Genomic DNA, 24,102 nt, shown 5'->3' on the forward strand with positions numbered 1-24,102 from the left:
CATCAATAAAATACATTAAACGGAACAGTACGGCCGCGGACAGAGCAGAAAATAAAAATTCAAGAATAAAAAAGGCCTCAAGCAATCCTTAATATCCGTTATTCAAGGAGCACTTTTTGCTCTTTAAAAAAAACTAGTTGCTAGGGGACATACAAATCTGTATAAAAAAAAAAAGGTTATTTAAATGTAAAAGTCTTTCATTCACTATATTGATACTGTATATCTCATTCCAACATAGAAATTCTAAAGCTCTGGTACTTATTGAATAATTAATCGTTCGAATATGCCAGATATAATTTAGCTCAGCTTTATTTAATCAGCTTTTCTATTGGCCTATTAGTAAAGAATTTGCAATAAACTGAGTAATTCTCACATCCGCAAAAATCTATGATACCTCTTTCCTTTACAAAAAAGTCAATCCATTAACGTTACACTGGTAGTGCCAATACAAGTTCGATTATTAATTCTTTTATGTAAGTTAGTATTAAAATAATCCTAAAAGTAAGATAATTGCATACTGAAAAAAATAATCTATTAATATATCCAAACTATTTGTATTTGGATGCTTACATAGTATGTCCAAAAATTCTGGAAAAATACTTTTTACAGGTAACCGAATTACCTGGTTAAAAAACCCTCGGAAACGTTAATTCAATAGTTATCGTTTAACAATAACTTTAACATTTAACTGAAGCTTAAATTAAAAAAAATCTAGTTCGAAAATGTCAAGCAATAACGTTCTTTTTTAATATGGGTATTGTAAAAAACTATTTAATTAAATGTTCAAAATGCTTTCTTTGTGTTACTTGATATTTATTTTTGGTAACTGGGGAGCACTTGATTGGGTATAGTTTATAATGAGATAGGATAACAATTAACACATTATAATTATTTTATTACTTCTTTGTTCACATCTCAAAAGTGCTAGTCATTCATCAATAACCCCAACCGATCACTAAAAAACATCAATTGTCTAGGTCAATGTCTGACATGACATCAATAGGCAATTTCAAAGTACACCCTGGTTGTATACCTGACACCTTGCACTTCCTGATTCCTGAAATAAAATTTGGCAATAACGAATCATTTCTTGTGCAATTTGGCTAGCTTTATTTGCTTTTCGTTGTTTCATTCGAAGTTCGCTATATTTTCAGGTTTAGTGATAAATACAAATTTTCAAATGGCTCTAAAAAAAGTAATCTAAAAGGAGAAGTCTGGAGACCTAACTGGCGATTCTATAGTACACTTCTGGTGCCTATCCATCTATTTGGAAAAATAACATTTAAATAATCACTCAGCTTTCGACTATAGTGCGGAGGAGCTCATTTTTTTGAAACCATGTTTGTAGTTTGGACCGGCCAAATGTCTAATTTCAGGAACAGTGCGTTTTTGAAGCATTATTTAAATACTTTACGGTAAGTCAGGTTTCCATGAATAGAGTACGGGCCAATTATGTGGATTCCAAATATAGCAGCCCACAAATTAACCTTTTGGGGATATAGGGATGCACTTATGATAGGGGATGCACACAATGTGGATTTTAATAAATTAGTGACATTCAAGATTGATATAGGGTATTATACAAGAAATATGTTTAGCATTTAGCATAGAATCAAATATGTTAATAAATACATTTTGGTTCTTCATTGGGGTATTCTATTTAAAATCATAAACTTGACAGCTGCCCAGCCTTCTTGACGCGCCCTGTATTTTTTTCAGAAATCTGAAAACATGCAAAGAAACAAAAGAGAATTGGCATCTCCGACAGTTTCTTAACCAGGTAATTCGTTTACCTGTAAAAGGTATTTTTCCAGACTTTTTCGACACACTGCATATACACCCTATCTCCTCACCCTTAAAAAGAAATTTAATCCACATTTGCTTGCAAATGTTAAATCAACGAGGATGTCTTCGTACTTTACCATTTTTCGAACATAAAAACCCACTCCTCCCCTTCTATTAAAAGGATTATGGCATTTTAGAAATAGATATCCTTTCAAATCCCCCGGTTCTCTTAAATCGTTATACTCAGTAAGTCAGCTAGATCCACGACAAGCTAATGATATCAGCATTATATCTATTGACATAACTTATATTGGAGAAATGAAAATTGATGTGAGTTACATCTGTAGGGGACATTATTTATAGTTTTGCAGTAAAACACTTAAAAAGTTAAAATTGCGTAACGCACATAAAAAGTCACAAATATTGTTAGATAAAAATCTGCAAAATAGGCTAAGATATCAGACTACATGCAAATATAACATTAAATATGCTCTAAGTTATAATAACTCAAAAATAGAATATTCAATCTGGCACTGTGACTAAATTTAGTCAATCATTGGAATCTGTATTACATTTTGATACTAGAATGCTCTTATCCATCTGTGCTTTGTAATGAAAAGTGTAAAACAAATACAATTCTCAACTTGTAAAATTCTAAAGTTGTAAAGGAACCTATACTAAAATAAAGAAAAACCATAAAAGTGGTACATTAAAACTTTTTGTCACTGTTTAGAACGAAAATGCATCAAGGATATTTAAAAAGTGCTAGAAGTTGAAAATCTAGAGCGAAAATAGGCCATTTCAAATTATTGTTTATGGCGCGGATTGCCTATCCACAACTGTAAGATCATTTTATTTTCACTCGCTTAAAATGCGCTTGCTGAACTTTAAACAGCTGTCATAATCGTGAAATATAGTGCGATTGAAGCGGACTAAAAAAGTGTCTTGTCCGACCATGGTTATGAAGATTGTATATGGAGGGGCCACACGAACTTACTAAATATACCTGGACTGCCAATTCAATGAAAAGTAAATGATCACTACCAGGTACTTCGATGCTGGTCACTCTGACAAATTTCAGTTGTGCCAATTCTAGGGAAACAAAATAATTAAAGTTTTTGAAAGGTTATGTTTACAAATACAAAATAGAAAGTTACAATTAGTTAAGAATTTAAGATAGTTGCGTTAGATTTGTAATTTTTCTTGTACTTCTTTAAGAATTTCGTTAAAATTTATGAAAGAAAGTAATTCTCACCTTCTGATAATCTTGAACCTTATAAATCTAAACTTAAACATGAATCTTATAAATCCTAATACCATGAAAATGATGATCTTCATTAAAATTTTTACTTGCATTTACTTAAGAGGATTATTCACCCATAAATTTCTATTTCCTGGATAACTTTTTTATTTTACAATATTTTTTAATGCGGTTTTCACTACTGAAATGTACATATTTTTGTCAAGAGTTGATAGGTGCCAGTTTTTCAAATTTCTAAAATTTTGATTTTTTATTTAAAAACCAAAAAGATAAATAAAAAAACCTTTCCATACGTCTCTAGATACATCGATTTTAGAAACATTATATTAAAAAATCATTTCAAAAAAAATAATAATAAACCTTTGAGAATGGAAATACAAAATTCAGGCATTTTTCTTATAATTTCTTGAACCGCCGATAAGTTTAGTATCATATGACAACAACGCACGGCCGGGCTACCGTGAATCAAGTCAAGAAACGCGCGACGCTTGTTCGGCCCGATCTGTGCAAGCGACGGTATCGGCTACTGTTCAACAGCAATAATTCAATATTATGCAAAATTGAAATGTTGATTGGCATTTCACTTAGAAGTATTTTATTGCGAAGGTGTTCCAATTTTCTGCACGTTGTTCTTTATACTATTAGGTTTTTTATGTTTATTTTTAAGAAATGGGAAAAAGAAAAGAAGGAAAGTCAAAAGTTTATTATTCTAAACGAAAAAGTAGGAAGCCAAAAAAGGATCAATTTAGGCCTAGAATGGCGGCAAATATGGAATAAGAATGCCACATTGCTTTTACTATTTATATATAAATGAAAATAAATTATTAATTTTGGAAAGAAAAAATGATAGAAAAATAAAGATTTTTTTATTTTAAATGTCTACTGCCTGTAGAATCATAGATCCTAGGCATAATAGAGGCATGGAAATTCGAAACCCATCTAGAACTTGAGTTGTAAATGACAATTTTTGTATTACATTTGTTTGGTTTTTCTATTTTCATTAGAATATACCACTTTGTTGTATTATAATTTTCATTTTTGTATACTTACTTATATAACTGTTTAATATTGTCTTATATTTTATACAGCTTGTTTTAAAACATGTACCTACGTCATTATAAGTACACACAACATCCATAAATACAAAAAAAATGAATGTAATCTAATGTAACGAGTTCAAAACTGAGACACACATTTTTTTTAAATTAATTGAACTTGGGGTTTATTTTATGCCCCTTTGATGAAGCTCACGCGTATGTCATAATTTATTTTTTGTATTCTGATTGCTAAGAACTGTTTAAGACGGCATATTTAAAGGTGATTAACATTAAAAGAAATTAATATTTATTTATTTTTTTATTTCTCTTTGACGAGAGCTGTATATACAGGGTGGGTAAACGTAAACGAAACGGCTATGTCGGGCTCGTAAAGATTTTAAAAAGAAAACGCTCGGACCCGTCAATTTAGATTACCACGAGGAAACATTTTCAGAGTATAATACCACCCCTATCTGTCATCCCTTAGCCAGGGTGGAACTAACCTCAAAAATTTTAAATGGAATAGTGGCTCGAGTTATACCTTGTTTGAGAGGTCTTTTGATTTTCTTTACGGCTACACCTAATTTAAAGGATTTTACTTCAGCGGTTCTCAAACTATTGACTATTTTAACATTTAATATAGTTTTTTGGAAAACCTGTATTAAATGTTGGGTGTTTGGAAAAACTGTATTAAATCGCAATTCTTTATCGACCTATTAATTTATAACAATCATACATAAACACTAGTCCAACAAATACTGAAAATGGCCATCGTTATAAGCCATGCAATAATACAGATTATATATACCGGGTGGTGCGTCGCCGAGCGGAACATAGGAAAACCCATGTAAATTTTAAGGGGGTCAATTATTGGCTTCCCTGTACATTATATAGAAAAAAATTAAAATAACTTTTTGAAGAGACCAATCTGGCAAAGCCTTGTGCAAAGTTCAAAAAATTTTAATAAGCTAATCTTGAATTATTCAATGTAATGTAATTGCAAAATTAGCAAATTTTCAGTTCAGGTAAAACCATACGAGCACGAGTAAAGTGAATATTGTCACTGACGTGAGGAAAAGTGTCGATAAATCAGTGACAGTCGATATTTGAAAACAAGTATGAATTATTCAATAGACGAAAAAATATTCATAATTAAGTGGCATTATGCGGGAAACAGTTTTAGAGCAGTATCTGAAAAGTTTTCAGTTTATTTCCCCACCAAGCCCATTCCGTCCATTTCAACTATTAAACGTGTTGTCAATGAGTCCAAAGGTACCGTAATAAATAATTGTAAATGTTCAACTCAGGATATCGAAAATAGAGCCGAAGAAAGAGAGAACAGAGATCTTAATATTCTACTGAGTGTGGAGGAAAGCAAGATGGTTAGTACGAGGGTTCTTGGGCAAGAGGTAAATAAACAACATACAACGGTATTGCGCACTTAAAAAAAACACAAATATTATTCGTATAAATTCGAAAAACATCAAGAGTTGCAGGAAGAAGATGAAGAGCGAAGAATGGCATTTTGTTTTGAAATGATGGAAAGAGCAAATAATGATAGGAATTTTTTAAAAAATATTTGTTTTACCGATGAATGTACATTTACCCTCAACAATGAACCAAATGTTCAGAATTGCCGGTATTGGAGCCAAAAAAATGAACATCGCTTTGTTCATACTCGGACACAATATCCCCAAAAAACAAATGTATTCGTGGGAATTATCGGACACCATATCATTGGACCCTTTTTTATGGACTATAACCTAACAGCTGAAACCTATTTGAACTTATTTCAAAATCAAATTGGACCCGCCTTGGAAGAAGTTGTTCAGGAAGATCAAATGATCTGGTACCAAATGGATGGTTGCCCTGCCCATAATGCCCGTATGGTTAGAGAGTGTTTGGAAAATGCTTTTAACGGCAATATTATTGGTCCACGGTACCGGATACTTTGGCCAGCCAGGTCACCTGATCTTTCAGCGAATGACTTCTTTTTGTGGGGTCATTTATAAAAGTGTAAAATTTGAGAATCTAAACCAGTTACAAAACACTATTTCGTTAGAATGTAACAAAATTTCCCAATATCAACTTAGTAACGTTAGAAATGAATTTTATGATCGGTTAGAATATTGTTTAGCTGTTCATGGGGGGTTGTTTAAACATTTGATGTTTTTATGTAATTCTCTATTATTTTTGCACTCCCTCAATAGGTAATAGCTGTCCGCAATTATTTAAATGAGAACTATCCTGGTCGCTGGATTGGACTGAGAGGCTCTGTTTAATGGGCCGTGCGGTTGCCTGACCTCTGGATTTTTTTCTGTGGGGTCACCTAAAGAGTAAAATCTATGCTACCCAACCAGCTTCAATAGAAGAATTGCGCGAAAGGATTACATTTGAATGCCAACAGATAACTCCTGATATGCTACGAAATGTGCGACGTCGATTTGAACAAAATCTGTATTATTGCATAGAAGTTAACGGTGGCCATTTTCAGCATTTGTTGGACTAGTGTTTATGTATGATTGTTATTAATTAATTGTTTGACAAAGAGTTGCCATTATTTTTTAAAAAACTGCATTAAATGTTAAAATAGTCAATAGTTTGAGAACCGCTAAAGTAAAGTCCTTTAAACTAGGTATAGCCGTAAAGAGAATCAAAAGACCTTTCAAAAGAAGCTATAACTCGACCCACCATTCCATTTATAACAAATTTAAAGGATAGTAATACATTATTGAGGATAGTTCCCCCTAGCTAAGGAATGACAGATGGGAGTGGTATTATACTCTGAAAATGTTTCCTCCTGGTAATCTAAATTGACGTGTCCGAGCGTTTGTTGAGCTCGACATGGCCGCCGTTTCGGTTAGCCCCCCTGTAATATATACAGTGTATCCCAAAATTTATGTCTAAATTCATTTAAAATTCAGGGGTGTGTTCGAAAACGCTCGGACCCGTCGATTTTTGTTTCAAGTTGCGCATTTTTGTACGTGAAGTTCGTATATACAGGGTTGCTTAAAAATAAATTACGACCATCAACTTAATTTTTTCAAATGAAAGCACCTTTTTTTATTTTATTTTTGAATTTCGCGTGGAATTTTACGTATGTTTCATGCATCATGTCCTATACCTAAAGTCAACAGTTATCGAAAAAAAAACGACCAAACATTATTATTGAAGTTCACCTTACGAGTCACCTTATCTCTGAGATTTTTTATACAGAGCAAAATTTTATTCATTCGTGTTTTTTTATTGTTGGCTGGGTCCCTTTTTCTTTGAACAAACTTTAACGGGACAAGTGTATCTCGATTTTCTCCAATTTGAATTAGTTCCAGCATTACTAGCTTTATTTCCAAATCCATTGAACCTAAACTATCCTGACAAAGAACTAATTTTCCAGCAAGATGGCGCTCCTCCGCACTATGATGCCACTGTGCGTACATTTTTGGATGAAACCTTTCCCAATCGGTGGATAGGAAGGAGAGGAACCCATCGAATGGCCTGCTAGGTCGCCTGACCTAACACCAATAAACTTTTTTTGTGGGGATACCTCAAGTCGAAGGTATTTTTTAATAGGCTAAATAATCTAGACGACTTGAAAGAGATAATTCGCAGAGAAGTGGGTGCCATAACTCCGGAAATGATTGAAAATGTGCAACGAGACTTTATTGATCGCCTTGTATATTGTCAAGCCGTGTTGGCAACCATTTTGAACATTTAACTTAATTTTTGTTCTTTTTATTTGTTACAGGAATCGTCTTTTTTTTTGATAACTGTTGACTTTAGGTATAGGACATCATGCATGAAACATACGTAGAATTCCACGCGAAATTCACAGATGAAATTAAAGAAAAAGGTGCTTTTGTTTAAAAAAATGAAGTTAATGGTTGTAATTAATTTTTGAGCAACCCTATATATACAAACTTCACGTACAAAAATGCGCAGCTTAAAATAAAAATCGACGGGTCACACCCCTGAATTTTAAATGAATTTGGACATAACTTTTGGGATGCACTGTATATATATATAATAGTGTTAGGCATATTTGGAAATGAGATAATTTCTTTTTTCGATCTATAGGGTTGCTTCTACCCTTTTTTGACGGAAGTCTCTAATTTATTATTTATATCTTAATTACTAAAACCTGTTTTAGGTACATATATTTGAAAGTGAGACAAAATTATAAACATTTTTATATCTCATTCCTTCTCTCCCTAAATTTGTGATACTAATACCCTCCTATATAAAAGCATTTTTTATGAATAAATTAAATCCGTTCATTTGAATAGTGAATAAACTGCATTACTAGAGGAACATGAGGATATTTTAATTGAACTTATACAACAATGTTATTTTCTTTACTGAGACAAACGTCGTGAAAAGCCAAAATACGCGTGCGACTTATTTGTTAGTAAACGCAAAAAAGTCCAACCGCATGCAAACTAAAAAATGCACGAATCGGTTCCACCCGATGAACCTCTCTGGTAACATTGACCCGTCTGCTGCGAGACGAACAGTGTTCTGCTTTGCTTTAGCGATGCGTTGTTGCCAAATGCTCACCTTCCCGATAAAGCGCGTTAAATCCATTTCAGGCAAGTCACGTGCTGATGATTGCTCTTAACAAATTCAGTTAAAAACACTTTAATTTTTTTCTATTTTTGCTATTTTTATGACTTTTACTTTCCTTCTATGTACAGTGTTTCCACATTAATACAACCATCTATAAAAATCCAAATATAGATGATTTTATAAGGGTTTGTAATTAGCAAGGGTTTATATAGTAAAAATAAACAACTCTAAATATTATTCTATCATAAACAACACAGACATTTCACAATAATTCGGTTTTGAGAAACAGTGAATCAAATACGTTTAAATAAGAATGGTGATACATTATCCACGTATTAAATAAGGAGGAAACTACATCGCCTGTTGCAGACGATATAGTACAGTATAGCCAGTGTTACTCAAACTTTTTTAGTGACGGAACCCTTTTAAAAAACTAAATACGATAGACGATATAAGCGTCGTTTACCAATCGTCAAAAACTAGGCAATCCGCTATACTCACAATTGAGAATGTTGTTTAGAATCAGTCATATCGAGTCGTGATTTTAGAATCCCAATGATGGTTTAAAAATAAAGTCAATAAAAAAAAATAATTTAGTTCATGACAGGTCACACGTCAAAAGTCAGCGTCGTCAACTTTCTTACCGCTATTTAATATATTTTTTATTGGTGACACTAAAATTGTTCAGGGTGACCAACTTTAAAAGGATACAACCACTATAAAAATGGCGGCCACCAGGCAGTGGTCATTTTTGGGTATCGTGGCCATATGCATTAGCAGTCCAGGGCTGGTATTCTAAAATCACGACTCCTTCTCGATACGATCACGACTTGGAATTCGATCACGACTCAGTTGTGACGAGAAGTGTGATTCTAAATTTTCATCGTCGGCTAAACTCGTTTTATTTGATTTGATTTAGGTTTCTTGGTATATATTTGTCATTTTCCCTAATTTTTGACAGATGGAAACGTCAATTGTCTTTTCTATTGATAAACATTAAGAATTTTAATTTATTTTGTTAATTTGTTTCACCTCCGTGTTTTTTTATTATGTGCCTATATTATTTCTTTAAAATAAAAAAAATGTTTAAAACCACCACTACCCATTAGGAAATAATAATTGAATTCATGGAAAATCACAAAATCTTGTTGTGTTTATCCACTTTTGGTTTTAATATGGCAATATGGGTGCAATCAATAGAACTTATAACACCAGGAAAATTGGATCTCTCCATAAATGTTAATTTATCAATTGGTCTCTCATCTGTTATATTTGGAAAATTAATGAATCGGTCAGCAAGTGGATTGTCAATAATTTCAGTAATTTTATGGATCCAACGACTTTCAGTAGTTTCGTTAATTCCAAATTTAAAATCTAGTCCAATGCTTCTGTGGTAGCAATCTGTGGCATAAAATCTTGACATACTAAAACTGCCCATTCAGTGGTAACTCTACTTCCTCTGCCTCTATTATTGACAGAAGGTTGTGAAAAATTGGGTCGAATTAGATTCATTAGTTATTGTGTTTAAGAAAGCTTCTTGATAGAAATCAAAACCTAACCTTGGTAAGCAATCAATAAAACAAATACGTTTAAAAAAGGATGCTGTCACATTATGCACGTATTAAAAAAGGAAGAAGCTATATCGTCTGGTGTATACGATATACCCAAGCGTGTCGTTGACAAATCGTTAAAAACTAGGCAATCCGCAAGTCACTAACGTCTGAAAATTTTATTTAGAATCAGTTATATCGAGTAATCGTGTCGAATCCAGGTATATTTATTAAGTTCGTGGACGGGGCGGAAAAGTCTGCCACCCAGGATGGTCGACGGATTCTTATTGTCTAATTTTTGACGTACGTCAAATATGACGTTAATGTCCGACTGTCTTTTTTATGTTCCTTTTGGGAAGACCGGTAGAAATACGCAAAACAAGCCAAGCCTCCTGATTTTGTTCTAATTTAAAGTTTTTAGTTCTACAAAAAGCTCTAAAAATATAACTATTTTTATAGCTTTTTGTAGTTTTTTTGTGAATGTCCGGTATCATGGGTTGATGAATTATTTTACAAGTGTAAAAACACCCAATCATTGCTGAATAAAGAGCAGAGATCAGTTAAATTTTTTAACATAACTGTTTTGTAATAATGTTGAGGTGCATTTTGGATGTATTACCATTTTCCAAGGTATAATTGTAGGACATTTCTATGTGACAGTTCTCAATTCTTACAGTTCAATTCTAATTCTTAGACCTCCATATTAAACGATTAAAATTTCCAGTATTTCCATTTTCTTGTCTTCATCTAGGTTGAGATATTTGTGCAAATATCCTTTATGCACATCAGTCATTGCCCAGACAGTCACAAAAATCATAGATATTTTAAATTTCTATCGAATTCATCCTTCCCAATACTTTTTGGGTTCCAATTTGAACAACCCTGATAATTCTATGGTCACCACATAGAATTGAAATGAAAAATGACCAGAATTACTCATAGGGCCCTTATGCAAACCCATTCCCAAAGTGTGTCTCAAGATGAAAACTAACACAGGCCATAGTGATAAAAACTCTTTTCTTCTTAAGAATAAAATGGGGTTGATCTGTTTTATTATGTTTCGGGGACAACCCCACTGGCATGTGAAATCTTTACCCTATTGTGACTAACCAAAACCACCATGAAGGCATTTGGCAATAATGCAAACTTTTAAAGTTGGATTTAGAAATAATTATTTTATTTATTTTTTTGTTAGAATTAGTATTTGGCTTTGATTGATTTTTGTTTAAAAAAAAACATGTTATGGTATTTATATATTGTGTACATTTTTATATTATTTCAGGTATTAAGTTAAGTTTTTTATTAGAATTTATAGTTTGTTTTACTTACATTATTGGTTTTATTTCGTTACGTTAAAAAAATAAGAAACAAAAAAACTAGCAAACATTTATATATATTTATTTGGGTTATATCAAGTCATTAATAATTAATTTATTAACCATGAGAAGATAGATTTAAGTTAAGAAATAGGTACAATTTCTATTTTTGTTAAAGGAATTTATATTTTGTATTCCATAATATGAGGATTTAGGTATATTATGTTGTTATGATTATATAGATGGTTAAAAAATATACATATTTAATTTTTTTATTTAGGTGTGTTTGTTACATAATGTTTTTAACACCTATAGAAATGAAAAAAAACAGGTAATTTTTTATAAAAGCTCAGAAATAATTGAAATTATAAAAATTGATAAAAGAAAAATATGCTTTATACCTGCAACAATTCTATATTTACATAGATCTCGATTTATACCATGCTTACATAGCAATGTAAACATGTTACAGTTACAGTATTTAATTTAGAATGTATTGTAACTATTTTTAAGCATTTTAAAGCCCTTTGTTAAATTTATTTCAATTCATCTAAAAATAAAATATTTAAAAGACAAATTAATCTTGTTTTTTTTTTAAATTTGCTTCCCTACCTAGGGTGCTAATTTATAATTATTAAAATAAATAAATAAATAATGTCTTTAATAAAAATAATAACACTATTGCATTATTAAATCTTAAAGGGCGAATTCTAGCTTGTTTAGTCACTAAACCGCTACTCCCAAATTAAAATTATTGGTAAGCATCTACATCTAAATAGCTTGAAAGTACACACTTGAATGCCTTAAATAAGCAATTTCTTGAGAACTAAATTTAAATAATAATAATTTACTTGAAATCTTAATTCTTGAAGAGAGTAATGAGGGATATCTGACCTATGCAATATAAAAATTTTGTTTTTCAAATTCAAAATTCACTAAAGTTGTTAATTTTGAATTGAACACACCCATGAAAATGGAGAATAACCGAAGCTTCGTAGAAAGGTCGCTGTCTGGGGATCGCCGGATATATCGGAGGTACAGGAACCAGAAAAATACAAAAAAGAGTAGAGAAAATAATTCATCAGACCCAACAACATACACAGCAGGACTCCGGAACAATTCCTAGACACCCTTAAACAAAAGCTATCTATTTTATCAGGTCGCTTAAGAAGCTATAAATCTAGTGATATAAGGAAACAAGATAATTTACTTTTTGAATACTCAGAGAAGCAATTCTATCAGAAGCTTAACGACACTTCTCCAACAAATACCACCATTAGCATTTACCCCACTAAAGAAAATATCGAGGAGTTCTGGGGCACTCTATTAACAATACCTAGTGAATGCAATCTCGACACTGAATGGTTGACTGATGAACGAGCAAAGATCCAAGCATATAATCCAATGGTATTTTTACCGTTTCCAATAAAATTTCAATAAAAAAACTGCATAACTGGAAAGCTCCAGGCCCAGATCACGTCCAAAATTATTGGATTAAAAAATTGTGGTTAACACATCAACAACTGACCGACCTTCTAAACGACGTGCTTATGAATCCTCAGATTTTGCCCAATTTTTTAACAGAATGTACCACTTATCTATTGTCCAAGGACTGCCAAAACACTCAAGATCCGGCTAAATATCGGCTAATAACCTGCTTATCTCTATAAACTAATTACACACTCTATAAACTAATTACATCTTGCATTACCGAACGTATTTACAGACATTGTGACCAAAATAGCATCATAGCGACTCTACAGACAGGATGTACTAGAGGTGCCATAGGGTGTAAAGAACAGCTAATTATCGACTCTGTAGTTTGCAGTCAGGCATTTAACAACAAGAGAAACCTTTTCGCAGTATACATTGACTACCGAAAAGCTTTTGATGCAGTTCGACATAAATGGCTTATTAATATACTTAAATTGTACAAAATAGATAACCACATAATTTCCTTCTTAGAATTCGCTATGGCATCTTGGCCAACATCAATAAAACCTAAGGTGCCTAACGGTAACTGCATTGGAGCTAATATGATTCCTATTCATAGCGGTATATTCTAGGGAGATTCCTTAAGTCCAGTTTGGTTCTGCCTTATCATTAACCCGCTATCTAGCCAACTCAATTCAGCTAGGTACGGATTTGGCATAAAAAAGGATAATAGAGAACTAACAAGAGTAAACCATCTACTTTATATGGATGACTTAAAAATTCTTGTAGCAACACGAAATCAACTAGATCAGATGCTTAAAATAGTGGAAAAACTCTCTGATGATAAGGAATGACCTTTGGACTGGATAAGTGCTGAACTGTAAACATTATTAAGAGTAAACTACAACCAGGTGACTTTTAAATAAAAAACGGTCAGATAATTAATGCTATGAACAAAGAAGAATCCTACAAATATCTAGGAATAAAGCAGGCGTAAAGAATAGATCATAGAACTATAAAGAATGAGCTGACTACTAAGTTCACTACAAGAATGCGACGACTTCTTAAAACAAGTCTTAACAGCAGAAATTTATTTAAAGCTATTAATACATATGGAGTCAGTTCATTAACTTACTCTTTTGGTATTATAGGATGGAGTAAAACATAGATCTAATTTGCAAAGAAAGGCTTGAACACTCTTAACGAAAGCCAATAAACATCAATCGCGTAGTGCCGTAGAACAAACTACGCTACCTTGACATATGGGAAGAAAAGGAATGACCGACATAGAGAAGCAGCTATCTTAGCAAATTAGTAACTTGCGTTCCTTTTTCTTAAAAAAAGCTGAAACATGACACATTCATCGTGCCGTATGTAAAGCAGATAACTCAACACCACTTAAAATACAGGAGCTTGAGCTGCCCATACACCATCCGGTGCCATATAAGCCGGAACCACTTCTTGAAAATGAGCAACGCAAATTGTATTGGGATCGCACTGTACTTATAGATCAACGAGTAAGTAACAATAGGCCTGACCTAATCCTAATCGATAAAATTTCTAGGAAGACAACCCTTATTGATGTAGCTATTCCCAATAAAAACAACCTAAGAGCAAGACATAGTGAAAAGATTGTTAAGTCCAGGGATCTAGAACACCAGATACGAAGACAATGGGAAATGAGAGAAGTGCGGACAAATCCAATTATTATGTCAACAACAGGAATAATACCAAAGAGCCTGATCGAAAACATGAAACTGCTCAACCTCTAGAAAAGCATATATAAGCTGATGAAGAAGTCGACGCTATTATCCATATCTCGAATCGTCAGAAAGGAAACGCAGATAACATCAACTAGTTTAAAAAACATGTCATGTACTTTTAGTCTAAATTTATTATTTGTAAATAAAGTTAGAAAACAGAGTCCGTTAACATGAAATGGACTCCACCAGAGCTTCATCCTTCTGATATTTGAGATATCTAGGATAAGTGAACGATCCCCACTTCGCCAGGGGGGAGTGCGATTGCCGTTTGGCCCGAAATCTGATAGTTATATTAATAATAATACTAATATATATTTTAATAATATATTTTTTTCAATATTATAATATTTTAAATAATTATAATAATTTGTATTTTTATTATATTATTTTCTGAGATTTCAAAACATTAAATAAACGCACTAAAGTTACTCAATATATCTTTTTAATACTAATACTATACGAAAGATAATCATACAAACGGAATCAACGAGCGCAGCTGCCAAATACCTTCATCGAGAGAAAATCTCTGGACAAAATTTGGCGATTTAAAGACAAAAAAAAATATTATTTATGATTAGTGATATACAGGGTGTTCCGTTGATCATGTTACAAACTTCTAGGGCAGATAGAAAACGTCAAAAGAAAAACAAAAGTTCATATAAACATGGGTCCGGAAAAGCTTCCTCAGGGAGGTAGAGCTCTTTGAAAATAACCTTTAAAAACTAGTTTTTTTTAATAGCTCCGGAACTACTTTAGCTACCGGAACCAACTTTGGGAGGTAAATTATTGTTAGTACGTTTATTCTTTTGAACCTACTAAATAAAAAAAATCTTTACCAGGGGCTTCAGAATCAGGGGGGTATTTGGTAAATTTAGGCCCATTTCTTTAAGACTTTAATTTCTGCCCGTTTGGGCATTAGATTATGATGTTCCTATGCTTTTTACATAAAAAAGGTGCTCTTAGTAAAAGTCGGTAAATATCACCATTTTTGTGGAAATTGACTAAAACCAAACTAAGATACAGCACCTGAATTAATTATTTTAATAATAATAATGCTAATTCATTGCCACTGTGAGTATTTTTTAAATTTGTCACTGTCAGTATTTTTTACATGATATTAATTCCCTTTTTATTACGGTTAAGTAATGGAAGATTACACTTTTTCTGAATACGCCGATATGCTTTTAATTTATGGGAAGTTCGATGTAATGGTAGAGCTGCTTCTCGACTATATGAAGAGCGGTTTCCCGAAAGGCGAATACCAGCTCACACACTTTTTGAAAGGGTCAATCAACGGCTCAGGAAGACTGGCTTCGTTAAAATAAAACGCCAAGATAATTGCGCGCAAAGGAACATCCGAATCCCGGATTTTGAGGAAGAAGTGCTTCAGCGATTTGAAGATAACCCATCAGTAAGTACTCGAGCAGTAGCTGATGCGATGCATGTAAATCATGTTAGGGTTTGGAACGTTGTTAATGAACAGCTTCTTCGGCCCTATCACCTGCAAAAGGTGCAATCATTAGGACCCAATGCTTTTATGCCCCGCGTGAATTTTTGCCAGTGGTTTCTTGACCGGTGTACAGAAGAACCTCAATTTCCAAAATATGTCCTTTTTACCGACGAGGCTTTATTTACAAAAGAAGGCATTTTTAATTCTAAGAATAATCATGTGTGGAGTGAGGAAAACCCTTATGGTATTCATTTTAGGCGCTATCAACATAAGTTTTCGGTCAATATGTGGGCCGGCATTGTTGGAGAACGCTTAATTGGTCCAATTATGTTGCCTCCTCGTTTAACGGGAAATATTTATTTAACTTTTTTAAGAAATGTACCGCCAGAACTATTAGATGATCTGCCCCTAAATGTACGACAGAACTTATGGCTACAACACGATGGAGCACCAGCTCATTTTTCACTTATTCTCCGCGAGTTTATAAATGAAAATTTTGGAAGGCGCTGGATTGGCCGCGGAGGCCCTGTCACCTGGCCAGCGCGCTTACCAGATTTGACACCCTTAGATTTTTTTCTTTGGGGGCATATGAAAAGTCTCGTATATGAAACTCCAGTCGAGTCAGAAGAAGACCTGGTGGCCAGAATTTCCGCAGCTGCTGAAGTAATCCAAACCACGCCTGATATTTTTAACCACGTCAACCTTAATATGGTACGTAGATTCAATAAATGTATCGATCGTGGCGGCCGGCATTTTGAGCAATTAATATTTTAAGTTTATTTTTGTAATACCAATCTTTAATAAAATTTGTTTACGTTTCTAAAATTGTTAATTTGTTGGTTTTTTATTACACTTAAAATCATTTAAACATTTTATGCCTCAAAGTAATTAAAGTGACAGTTAATTAATTTGAGTACCAATTTAATAAAGTGGCTACCTTAACTTTTTTTAAACATTTATTTTTTATTTACGCCAGATTTTTTTTAATCGTTTATTAATAATAATGGGTAATTCATTTTTGTATTTCATAACTTGCTTTTCGTCAATTTTCACAAAAACGGTGATATTTACCATGAACCGACTATTTTACTAAGAGTACCTTTTTTATGTAAAAAGCATAGGAACATCATAATCTAATGCCCAAACGGGCAGAAATTAAAGTCTTAAAGAAATAGGCCTAAATTTATCAAATACCCCCCTTATTCTGAAGCCCCTGGTAAATATTTTTTTTATTTAGTAGGTTCAGAAGAATAAACGTACTAACAATAATTTACCTCCCAAAATTTGTTGCGGTAGCTAAAGTAGTTCCGGAGCTATTAAAAAAAACTAGTTTTTAAAGGTTATTTTCAAAGAGCTCTAGCTCCCTGAGGAAGCTTTTCCGGACCCATGTTTATATGAACTTTTGTTTTTCTTTTGACGTTTTCTATCTGCCCTAGAAGTTTGTAACATGATCAACGGAACACCCTGTATAGTACAAAATAGTTTTGCTTGCTAAACGAATTTCACTTTTCCTTTTCCTTTATAATAAAGAATGCAATTCAGTTTGTGCTTATTACAATAATTTATTATATCAATTTATTTTCTGCTGTTAAAATTGAGAGAAATCACTTGCAGCATGGAATACTAAGCATGTTTAGTAAGAAGATATCTGCCCCCCATGTAGATGGTATGCTCAATCCAAAACAGCCCATGTTTATTCTACTGTATTTAAGTTTCCAATACTTCTAATAGTTCTTCCAGTTAGTAGAACGTATTAGAAATAAGATACTTCTTAGAAATAAGATACGTTGTAAAAACCTATTATAAAAAATGACAGTTTCTCTATCATTAGTGATCAAAAGAACTTATACACTGCTATCTATTATGGTTAACATTTCCGTTAATTTACGACATTTTAAGTTAATAAAAAAAGTCGATGTCGATTATTAAACTAATCGATGTCGATTGAAGAGAATTTATGAATAAACTTATTAATTGTTCTGGTAAACTATGCTGAACTTGAGAACCATCACTACAAATATATTTTGGGTAAAACGTATATTCACGTGAATAACCTAAAGACAATAAATTCATTAATGACACTAAAATTGATAGATCTTTATAAATAAAATCATCATTAAATGTTTGTATTAAATATGTCTACTGATGATCATAATTATTGCTTGGATGGAAACCGTATTACCAACACTATAGTTTTTAAACATTCGGGATACTCGTGATAAAATCTAGACTTTATAGTAAGTTTTGTGATCAAAATGATACTTAATGTGAGGAATTTGGAGAAATCATATTTGGAGGAATCCAATAGTAAGTAGCATAATAATAGGCATATAATGACAGTTTTTTATTAAAACATTTATTACATACAAATGTAGTAGCATATTTTTTGCATTGAGTGAAAGAAAATATTGAAAAAAATCAAATAAATCAAATAAATACCGCAGCATCCTAAAAATAGTTGAAAAAATGGTACAAAAAGTGCAAAATACAGGCATTTTTTGTAATTTATTTGCTTTTCAACAACATATTGAATCATGGAATGAAGGTGATCTTCGCCCCTTATTATTGAACCTTATTCCTCAACAATTTTAATACATAAATTACTATTTTACAAATAAGGAAAAAAACTTAAGGTCAGCTTTTAATATGAGTTTTTTGTTGCATTTGTCATACATGGTAATTGGTTAACATTTAAATAATATTAAACCTATAACTTAATTATGGCTCATTATAATTATTATTGAGAGAGTTCATGATTTTAATTAATATTTTCAAATAAACATTCGGGATACTCGTGATAAAATCTAGACTTTATAGTAAGTTTTGTGATCAAAATGATACTTAATGTGAGGAATTTGGAGAAATCATATTTGGAGGAATCCAATAGTAAGTAGCATAATAATAGGCATATAATGACAGTTTTTTATTAAAACATTTATTACATACAAATGTAGTAGCATATTTTTTGCATTGAGTGAAAGAAAATATTGAAAAAAATCAAATAAATCAAATAAATACCGCAGCATCCTAAAAATAGTTGAAAAAATGGTACAAAAAGTGCAAAATACAGGCATTTTTTGTAATTTATTTGCTTTTCAACAACATATTGAATCATGGAATGAAGGTGATCTTCGCCCCTTATTATTGAACCTTATTCCTCAACAATTTTAATACATAAATTACTATTTTACAAATAAGGAAAAAAACTTAAGGTCAGCTTTTAATATGAGTTTTTTGTTGCATTTGTCATACATGGTAATTGGTTAACATTTAAATAATATTAAACCTATAACTTAATTATGGCTCATTATAATTATTATTGAGAGAGTTCATGATTTTAATTAATATTTTCAAATAAACATTCGGGATACTCGTGATAAAATCTAGACTTTATAGTAAGTTTTGTGATCAAAATGATACTTAATGTGAGGAATTTGGAGAAATCATATTTGGAGGAATCCAATAGTAAGTAGCATAATAATAGGCATATAATGACAGTTTTTTATTAAAACATTTATTACATACAAATGTAGTAGCATATTTTTTGCATTGAGTGAAAGAAAATATTGAAAAAAATCAAATAAATCAAATAAATACCGCAGCATCCTAAAAATAGTTGAAAAAATGGTACAAAAAGTGCAAAATACAGGCATTTTTTGTAATTTATTTGCTTTTCAACAACATATTGAATCATGGAATGAAGGTGATCTTCGCCCCTTATTATTGAACCTTATTCCTCAACAATTTTAATACATAAATTACTATTTTACAAATAAGGAAAAAAACTTAAGGTCAGCTTTTAATATGAGTTTTTTGTTGCATTTGTCATACATGGTAATTGGTTAACATTTAAATAATATTAAACCTATAACTTAATTATGGCTCATTATAATTATTATTGAGAGAGTTCATGATTTTAATTAATATTTTCCGTATTTCATATTCTGAATAGATGACTATTGTATACTTGTATACTACTAAAGAAATATGCAACTTTTTTATATGATTGATTTTCAAAATAATTACGTTTTATATGTCCAGTGTGTTATATATCCACGTTATATATGTACAGAGTGATCCATTGAAAATAGTTCGGCAAGGTTTACAGACTTTTTAATATTAAAATTTACATCCTACTTCTTCAAAAAGACAGAGGTATCTTGTGATACATGTTTTAAAAACAAAATAAATTTTATTTAAAACAGCGCTTTGTTTTTGTATATTTTTAGGTTTTATTATATTAATTATTAAAAATATCTGCCGTTCACTTCTATACAATAGTATACAGCGGCTGTTGTATTCAGACATTTTCTAAGAATTCAGGCTGGTAGTTTAGATGTTCGGTTTCAAATGTCTCCTCAAAAAGAAATCAAGAGGAGACAAATTGGGTTATCTTGGTCATACAAAAAACATGTTATGTAAGTGCTACCCAGATATTTGGAGCTAGCACGTATGAGGGTTAAGCACTCTCTGATAATGTGGTCTGCAATTTCATCTTCCTCCTAACACCACCGGCATTCTAAGTTTTGCGCAATACCTATGCTATGAAGATGGCGTCTTAAATCCCAGTGTCTGGTGAAAATACCTCTCATTAGCCAGATTTTGCGTCTTTTCAGGTGCAGTAGTTGTGCGACAGATGGAGAACCCGTCTATGTATGCCTTCGGCTGACTGCCATAGTGCTTTTGTTCATCTATGGAGGAACTACTTGTTCAGCAGACACTTCATCAATGTAATAGCTACACATTTGGCTATACCGGCCGCTTCGTGGATCTCAGTCTAGTAAGGGAGTCCGGTTTCTGGTTTCCAGTATAGGCTGAATGACATAATCACACAGACTTACTGAACCCTGCAGTCTACTTTCACACGTTCCTTCAGGACCTTTATTTACTCCAGTACGAACTTAGAGCTCACCTTTTCGGCCGCAGTGGCAGCCCTGCTGTCCGAGCAGATTAATACGACAGTATTGTGGTATTAGCAATTTAGGATTTTCTGTTCGCATTTCGATTCAGCAAAGAGTTCACAGGAGGCGGAACAAGTAACTGAAGAGAAGTTAAATAAACTGGATCTTAAAAAAAATATTGGCTATGGAACTTAGGTGTATGTGTCAGCATATGATGGAGTTGATCCTCTAACACTAGTGATATTACCGATTTTAAGTTCAACAAAAAATGTGGATGATTAATAAATGCTCTTAACGCAATAGTATTACTAGAGTTTATTGTAGGTATTATGATTCTTTAAGAAATTGCACACTGTAATCTATGATGTAGCAATATCAGTAAGGTGTAAAAATCAAATCGGATAAGCAAAAGGTAAAAGAAACTGATGACCAGAAAATATCAAAATTAGAAAAACGATTACAAAAAAATTCACTCTAGATACTCTGCGAAGAGATATTGGACGATTTACCCAATATCTTGATGGAGCTCGAACAAGAAACTCTTTAAAATATGTGATTTAACTTTAAAAGCTCAGAATATTCGGGTGGCAAGTGGTGGCCTATATAATAAGTTATGATGAAAAAATGTTAAATAAATTATGTTAAAAAGGCAACCATCCTGGTAGATAGATCTTCAAAGCAGGAGCCAATTCAGTAGAGTTCATTACAAAAGCGGTTTTATTAATTTGAGAAGCGCATGGTATTTATACTGTACACTACATATTATGTCATTGTCTGTACTGTACTGCAACTGGCACTACTCATTGCTTGAATCAATAGTTTTATATGTGTAGTGCGCCTGGGCCACTGATTTTAGAATATGCGTGCACCATAAACTGCACTGGTTTCTAAGATGCGTAAATTATAGCCTTATAAAAAATGAAGTAATGTTCTATGTACCCAAAAGCCCAATATTATTAAATTATAAACATTGTTATAATTTATAAAAAAGAAACATATAGAAATAAAAACCCAATCCCGTTTAAATAAAAAACAAAGCATAGACTGAACAATATAAAATAAATAATTTCTATAGCCAAAATACATGGACAACATAATATCTAAAATACCACCGCACAGTAATGTTTAGGTACACTTAAATAAAAACTTTGTGTATCTCCTGGTCGTTTGAGATGATATCAAGAAAGTAATAAGAGAAAACAGGATAATACTTTGTTTAGTAAAGAAGAAAAATATATTTTTTCGTGAATTGAATTCGTAGTTAATACATTGTATTCTTACATAGGGATCGATCCACCTTTTACCTAAAGACCATTTTAACAAAAAAAAATCCTGCGACATAATGATCAAGTAATCATATATACAAGATCAAGTAATTCCTACTCGTAAATATATTGTATTATACAAGTGTTTGATGCTTTTGCTAAGTTAATTGGATGTGAGGTCAAATAAAACTCACATTTTAAATTTGAATATATCGATGTTTTGATCTATGTTAGACTATGCTCAGGGCAATAAAAAGTGAAAACATGTTGTCCATAAACATTGCATGTACAAACGTAAAAATAAAGTAAAGTAAAAAAATCTTATTATAAACAATAGTGGTCTTAAACAGAAGTAGAACCAACCAATAACTTAATTATAATATAGATGTATTAAATAATAACATTATAATTAAATATTTTGATTTAATAATATTATCATTGTAATTAAATCATTACTTGGTTTCACTTGTGTTTAAGAAGTATCAAAAACATCATTATATACAGATCGTGTTATCGTGAGCTACGTATTACCCAAAATAATGGCAACACCGCTTGGTTGCGGCTTGCAGGCGGCGGAATTTTTCATTTTTATTTTTTGAACCGGGAGTCAGCAGACCTCACTTTGCTGTGTTACTGCACGTTGCATTAATAATTTTTGAGCGTTATTTTCGTGTTTTTTTCACTATGGCTGTTTATACCCCTTCCGAAAGAGTTTAACTAATTAAATGGTTTTATGGAGGCAATTCGGCAGTACAATGTAGAGATTTGTTTTCAGTGACATTTGAGAATAGACCGATTCCTTGTGCAAAAACGGTTTTAAATGTGGTTACAAATTTTGAGATATCTTTTTGTCTTCAAGATTATAAAAAATGCCACACAAAACGTCAAGAACCACCTGTTGAAGTGGTCCAGGATATAGAACGGCGGGAAGAAATGGTTTGCAGTACCCTAGAACTTGATTCGATACGGTCCACTAGAAGTGTTGAAGAGGAACTGGGAATGAGCAATAAAACTGTTGCTCGTATCTGGAAAAAATATGGGTACAAATGTTTTAAGTATTCAAAAACTCAGGAAATATTTCCTGAAGACCAGTGGCGAAGAATGGAATTTTGTGAAAGCATGATGGAAAAGGCAAATGAAAACGAATATTTTTTAAAAAATATTTTGTTTTCTGATGAATCTTCTTTTCCATTACATGGCAAACACAATCCTTCCATTGTTCGTTATTGGTCTCAAGAAAAAGAGCACAGAAGTTTTCAGTTTCGTACCCAGTATCCTCAGAAATTGAATGTATTGGCAGGTATTTTGGGCAACAATGTTATAGGGCCATTTTTTATTGATGGCACTTTAAACGCCCAAAAGTACCTTGAGTTGCTGCAAAACCAACTTCTTCCTGCCATTCAAATCCTACCTGATGTAGACCTGGGATCGGTTTATTTTCAGCAAGATGGCTGCCCTGCTCATAACGCGGCTAGGGTAAAAGAATTTTTAACAAATACTTTTCCTCACCGCCCTATTAGTGGGACTGGCGATATTAAATGGCCTCCTAGATCTCCAGATTTGTCTCCAAATGACTTTTATCTGTGGGGTTACCTTAAGCAGACCATCAAGACCTAAATTCATGCTTGTAAATTTAGTAGGCAAACAAATTTAGAGGAGCTGCGAAATAAAATTGTCGAAGGTGCCAATTCCATTTTACCTGAAACTCTTTTGGAGGTGCGAAATAGCTTTTATGATAGGTTAAGTTTTTGTTTAGCGAAAGGAGGCGGTTTATTTG

General features: G+C 32.3%; 1 protein-coding gene across 3 annotated transcripts in view; it reads left to right on the forward strand.

The window, feature by feature from the left end:
* LOC126746567 (multiple C2 and transmembrane domain-containing protein) overlaps positions 1-24,102 on the forward strand; it is a 248,048-nt gene that overhangs the window by 18,052 nt on the left and 205,894 nt on the right. Inside the window, exon 1 of one of the 3 annotated variants that reach the window (XM_050454914.1) lies at positions 18,400-18,466. The exons of the other annotated variants lie outside the window; for them this stretch is intronic. Within the exon in view, the coding sequence (XP_050310871.1) occupies positions 18,415-18,466 (52 nt within the window). The 5' untranslated portion in view covers positions 18,400-18,414. Of the gene's footprint in view, positions 1-18,399; positions 18,467-24,102 lie in introns of those variants that run through there. 3 annotated transcript variants of the gene reach the window in all.

Source organism: Anthonomus grandis, chromosome 2 (genome assembly GCF_022605725.1).
Source record: "Anthonomus grandis grandis chromosome 2, icAntGran1.3, whole genome shotgun sequence".
NCBI lineage: Eukaryota > Metazoa > Arthropoda > Insecta > Coleoptera > Curculionidae > Anthonomus > Anthonomus grandis.